This window comes from Eucalyptus grandis, chromosome 3 (assembly GCF_016545825.1).
Source record: "Eucalyptus grandis isolate ANBG69807.140 chromosome 3, ASM1654582v1, whole genome shotgun sequence".
Classification (NCBI taxonomy): Eukaryota; Viridiplantae; Streptophyta; class Magnoliopsida; order Myrtales; family Myrtaceae; genus Eucalyptus; species Eucalyptus grandis.
In genome coordinates, this window is record NC_052614.1 from 63,551,284 (window position 1) to 63,557,540 (window position 6,257).

A 6,257-nucleotide genomic window follows, 5' to 3' on the forward strand; every position below is an offset into this window, starting at 1 on the left:
ACACGCACTAGGCTAGGCTGCATCAAAATCCAAAGTGGAAATCATCAATTCCCATCTTCTATTGTGGAGTTTTAAGCGACCTGCTAATTAAATTTGCCGTCTCTCTGCAATGGGATCTCGAGCTACCGGACCGGTTTGATCTAACATAACCATGTTCTAGTCGCGCCGTGACACTTGGCTCTCTCGAGTAAGCCAATCAACACTTGCGGTGGTGACAAATTCATTGATGTTTGTTGGGTTGTCGGAGAATTGGGAACCGGAAATCGAAATGAAGAGAGCTAATTCGGTATCATTGTCTTCTCCCTACTTCATGGGAATTCGAATTGAATAGAAAGAGCGTGCAGCATACTGTCTTTATAAATTTCTGAGCACATCGCATGGGCATGCTTTGGAAGAGATCAGGAACCTTCTTCAGATTAAAGTAATCAAGTGAATCGAGGTCTAATGCCATGAATGAGGAGCAAATTAAGGACGAAAGTTGGGGTGTCAATCTGTGTCGACGGCTAGAGTTCATGTGGTGTCATGTTAAGGGGATACTCTTAAATTGATTGGCCGGAATATGGTCCATGTAATCAATAGGTAATCCGGCCCCAACCCACATGACTCTGTTAAATTAAATAGGTCAAGCTAGGCTAGTCCAATCCAAACGTCACATGAAGAATCCGAATAACTCTTTTAAGCTAAAATCTAGTTCATGTGGATTTTACTCAAGAAAATTGATGTGCTTATACAGTTATTCACCCGAGACCTACTAATTTTATTAAAATTCGAAATTTTAATATATAATAATAGTGATTTATTCCGATTGTATGTAATATCATCAATAATAATACAGAATTGGGGGGAAAAATTAAGCTTAAACTCCTTGACTAGCCCCATTCCTCCATCTTTGGTCAATTTAACAAGCTCTAGTGTTCTTGAGTCCAATCCCGCCTCTTGGCTTGCATTGCACCATCCCATTGGAAATAGGAGATTTAACTAATTTCCTTTGTCTAGATTTGAGCTCGAACGACTTCAATGGATAATTTGTGTTAAATTTAAATAGTTTAATAAAGTTTGGTAAGGCAAACCTTTCCTTTATGATGGGTTACAAGTTTTTGAGGGTCAAACATCACCAATAGAAATGTCGAGTAGAAAGTTTGGTAAGACAGACCTTTCCCTTACGATGGGTTAGAATTTTTTGAGGGCCAAGCTTCGCCAATAGAAGTGTCGTGTAGACCATGACTTCCCATTAACCATCGGCCACGCACTAAGCCAAAAGTCAACACGTATGAAGACGAACAGGAGGCTAAAACAGGGAACTCTTTCTCCATCGAGAAAATGGCTTTGCTTTGGAGAAACAGAGCTCTTTCAGCGAGAGAGAGAGAGAAGTTTCCCCAATTTTAAATGAAGCGTTATTGTGCTGCTCATTTTGCCTAGTTAGACGAAGAATATTTCACATTAGACGTCAATATCTCTTATAAAAAAAACATGTCAGAGCCAAAGTTTAATTTAAAATGCCACGTAGGATGAATTATCGGAATTTATCGTCAGAGACACTTAAGTGATTGTTTTTCCATTAATACAATACTCAACTAATCGCTTAAAATTTTTTGATATTAAAGTGAGCGCCGCATGAAAATTGTGATATTTTTAATTTTTTTTTCAAATTAAAGTAACGTGTGGTTCACAACCATATTCAAAAACAAAAAGTGCTACATGTGAGACTGAGGTTATCTAAAAAGTTAAAAAAATTAGTGGGATCTCATGAGCATGGTTCACGGAATGCAAAGTGTGAATTAGATCTGCACTAAAACCACGGGCCCCATTGTCTGATGACCACATCATAATGTTGTCTTGTGTGGTTAGACTTTGGGAGACTTCCAAGTCTTTATGTTGAATTGCTCTCCACTCAAGTTATTTTCTTATGGATCGCTCTTCTTTCATATATCACGGCAAACTCAGGCTCTCCACTTCCCAACCAAAAAGAAGAGGACCTCTCTCTCTCTCTCTCTCTCTCTCAAAAGCATGAATCTTGTAAGCAAACCCATCGGCTTACATGTTTGCCAGTTGATGACTGCAGCTATATGGATCGTTATTGCGCTGGCTCTCTCCCACAACTTCCTTGCCCTTGCCACCAAAACAGAGGCAGATGCTCTTCGTCACAGTGGGTGGTGGCCTTCCTACATTACAAGCAACACTTCTGTGTCGCATTGCATGTGGTGTGGCATTTCATGCGACGATTCTGGAAGCGTCGTTGAAATAAGCGCATCACGACAAGACTACAACAACTACTGCTACTACTACGACTATTGGTCCTCACTTAATTTGAGTAGCATGAATTACTCTATGCTCCCGAATCTCACATCTCTTACGCTATCTGGTTATTATCTCACCGATATCATTCCCCTTCAAATATGTGCACTCCAAAAGCTCAGATACCTCAACTTGTCCACCAATGAACTAACCGGTGAGTTGCCTCTTTGTCTCCAAAATCTAACCATGTTAGAAGTTATTGACATTCATGATAATCAAATTGACAGTCTAATCCCTCATGAATTGGGAAATTTGAAGAGGTTGATCTCCCTAGATCTCAGTTTCAATTTGCTAAATGGCATGATCCCTATGACTCTAGCGAAATTGAAGAACTTAGCACAACTCTCTTTGCAATATAACTACTTCAATGGATCCATTCCTTCGGAAATAGAGAACTTGACGAACCTGGCATATCTAAGTATGGTAGGGAACTCCTTCAGTGGATCTATCCCATTAGAAATAGGGAACTTGACAAACTTGGCATATCTAAGTGTGGCAAGGAACTCCTTCAGTGGATCTATCCCATTAGAAATAGGGAACTTGACAAACTTGGCATATCTAAGTGTGGCAAGGAACTCCTTCAGTGGATCTATCCCATTAGAAATAGGGAACTTGACAAACTTGGCATATCTAAGTGTGGCAAGGAACTCCTTCAGTGGATCTATCCCATTAGAAATAGGGAACTTGACAAACTTGGCATATCTAAGTGTGGCAAGGAACTCCTTCAGTGGATCTATCCCATCGAAAATAGGGAACTTGACGAACTTGGCATATCTAAGTATGGTAGGGAACTCCTTTAGTGGATCTATCCCATTGGAAATAGGGAACTTGACGAACTTGGCATATCTAAGTATGGTAGGGAACTCCTGTAGTGGATCTATCCCATCGGAAATAGGTAAATTGAAGAGCTTGATTATGTTGGTGCTGAGCTTAAATTCCTTCACTGGCCCCATTCCATTGGAAATAGGAGATTTGAAGAATCTCACTTATCTGGATTTGAGCTTCAACAACTTCTCGGGAAATATCCCTCATGAACTTGAGAGTTTGGTCATGTTAAGCCGTCTCAATCTTGCAAACAATTCTCTTCATGGTTCAATTCCCAAATTCCAAAAGCTTTTCAACTTGGAGTCCATCGACTTATCATGCAATCATCTTACGGGAAAAATTCCACCAAATCTATTCAATGTTTCTTATGCATCTTTCGAAGGCAATAAAGGTTTGGAATATACTGCCATGTGGGCACTTGTAACTGCCTTTCGTTACAGTGGGTGGTGGCCTAACCTCCTTACAAGCAACATCTCCTTAGCATATTGCATGTGGCCTAGCATTTCATGCGACGACTCCGGAAACATTGTCAAAATAAATGCAATATCCAACCATGAGGGCACATTTGATTGTAGCCACATTGATTTCTCTTTATTGTCGAATCTGACCTTATTCTCGAATCTGACCTTTCTTGGGCTGCATGATTGTAATTTCTCTAATTTCTTTCCCCTTGAAATATGTGCCCTCCCAAAGCTCAAGCACCTCAACTTGTCCCGCACTTGGCTAATTGGTGAGCTCCCTCTTTGTCTCCAAAACCTCACCACGTTAGAAGTAATTGACATTCATGGTAACAGAATCGGAGGTCCTATCCCTCCTGAACTAGGAAATCTAAAGAGTCTAATCTACCTGGATCTGAGTAATAATGCACTTGGGGGGACAATCCCAACGACTCTTGGTCACATAGATAACATCAACTTGTCGTATAATTATCTTGCGGGAAAAATTCCAGATAACTTGGCCCACGTTCCTTATGGAGCTTTCATAGGCAATGAAGGTTTGGAAAAGACTTATGGTCCTAGAAGAATGACTGGGGTTGTACTTATGACAATACTTACACCACCAATGGCTATATCATTCATTTTCTATTTGGTTTTGAGGCATTTGATCGTGTTTCAACGTAGAATGAAGAGCACTCAATCAGAGATAACAGAGAAAAATGGAGATTTCTTGTCAATATGGAATTATGATGGGAGAATTGCATATGAAGACATAATCAATGCAACAGAAGACTTTAACATCAAATATTGCATTGGAACTGGTGGATACGGTAGTGTCTATAGAGCGGAATTGCCTAATGGGAAAATTGTGGCATTGAAGAAACTTCACCATCATGAAGCAAATGACCCATCTTTCGACAAGAGCTTCCGAAATGAAGTGAAGCACTTGACTGAAGTACGGCATAGAAGCATAATTAAGCTCCATGGGTTTTGCTTACACAAGCAATGCATGTTCTTGGTTTATGAGTACATGGAAAGGGGGAGTCTATTTTGTGCTCTGAGAGAGGACGTTGAAGCAGTGGAACTAGACTGGTCTAAAAGACTTGTCATTGTATGGGATATGGCACATGCCTTGTCTTACTTGCACCACGATTGCGCTCAGCCAATCGTTCATCGAGACATATCTAGCAACAACATTTTGCTGGACAACAATATGCAGGCATTTCTATCAGATTTCGGCACAGCAAGACTCCTAGAACCTAACTTCTCATCTAATCTCACTGCAAATATTGCAGGCACCCGTGGATATATAGCACCAGGTAAGCAACAATTGTCCATATTTTTGTTGGAATGTTATTACCGGAGGCACTTAGCTAGATCAATATACTTAACACACCCCATGTGGTAATAACATGTTGACGCTTCAGCATACTTACATATTTATCATTTGATAATGCACTAACTAAGATTGTGAACTTTGTTTTGAGCCTCATATAATCTATGACCTTTTGTTTTTTTTTTTTTTTTTTTTAAGAGCTTGCTTACACTTTGGTCATCAATGAGAAATGTGACGTATATAGCTTCGGGGTTGTAGCAATGGAAATAATAATGGGTGAGCATCCGGGTGAGATCATCTTAATGCTGTCCACTCTCTTCAAAGAAGATATTATGCTACATCAAATATTGGATCCGCGCTTGCCAATCCCAAGAGAGAATTCTATCACAAGAAATATCATTCTGGTAGTTTCTCTAGCACTTGCTTGCTTAAATAGCAATCCAAAGTTGCGACCCACTATGAAACAAGTTTCGGAAGCTTTTCTAGCTCCAAAACTAGCGTTGGCGAAGTCCTTCAATTCTATCTCACTTGCCCAGCTCCAAGGAAATAATCGAGGACTATGGTGGGAAGGTGGATCAACAGAAAATTCTTCGAGCCCACAAGAAGAGTAGGGATCATGAAGTACTTGTCCCAAAACAAGCAAATAAGTTTCACTGAGTGAAGAGTCGGTTGATGAAATGACGCTACAAATTGGCAAACATGGTTGAGATCATGAAGTATGCGGCCCTTGCAATTTTAAGCCACGTTAAATTTTTTTTATACTAGCTAGGCTAAAATTTTCCTAGGTAATAATTACCAAGTAGTGAGAAGCATTTATCAGATGGTCGTTTATTTTTCTGTCCTTTTAGTAAGATCGAAACGTGTGATGAGTGATAATGTGTTGTTGTTACCATGAATGCATGGCTTCTTAAGGAAATTCGCTACGTATTTGGAGGATCGTTGATCGTTTCTCTTTAGTTGAAGACGGCAAATTTCGAAATTGATGTTTCCTTCACATTAGCTAAAGATCAGACATCACAGAAACAACAGATGACCAAGACTTCTCATGATTGCGTAGACGACCCATGTACATGAAAATGAAACTCAATTACCTTAGAGACTCTGGAATTGGGTACCCGACCAAGACCTTGACTTCTTGAACGTGTCCTCATTTGACAGATAACCTCTTTAAATTCTAATAAAATCACCATTAATTAGCCATGAAATTTACGACGAAGGGGCTACCGGCCACTCCACAATTATCACGCTACAGAAATTCAGCTTCTCTGATTATTGGCAATGTATACCTTTCCATTGCAGCAGAAACAAATAATCTATTGTAAATTTTATTCCTGGAAACTTATTTTTTTTGGTCGGATTCCTGG

General features: G+C 39.8%; 1 protein-coding gene across 1 annotated transcript; it reads left to right on the forward strand.

Annotated features, from left to right (window-relative positions):
- The first annotated feature begins 1,988 nt into the window (after window positions 1–1,988).
- LOC108958268 (probable leucine-rich repeat receptor-like protein kinase At1g35710) lies at window positions 1,989–5,038 on the forward strand. Its single transcript, XM_039308679.1, has one exon. It carries the CDS (start codon window positions 2,008–2,010, stop codon window positions 4,963–4,965), a length of 2,958 nt encoding a protein of 985 aa, XP_039164613.1. The 5' UTR covers window positions 1,989–2,007; the 3' UTR covers window positions 4,966–5,038.
- Window positions 5,039–6,257: the final 1,219 nt, after the last annotated feature.

What these genes read in the sequence shown, in the direction of transcription:
- LOC108958268 (XM_039308679.1), top strand. Translation starts at nt 2,008, where the DNA reads ATGAATCTTGTAAGCAAACCCATCGGCTTACATGTTTGCCAGTTGATG.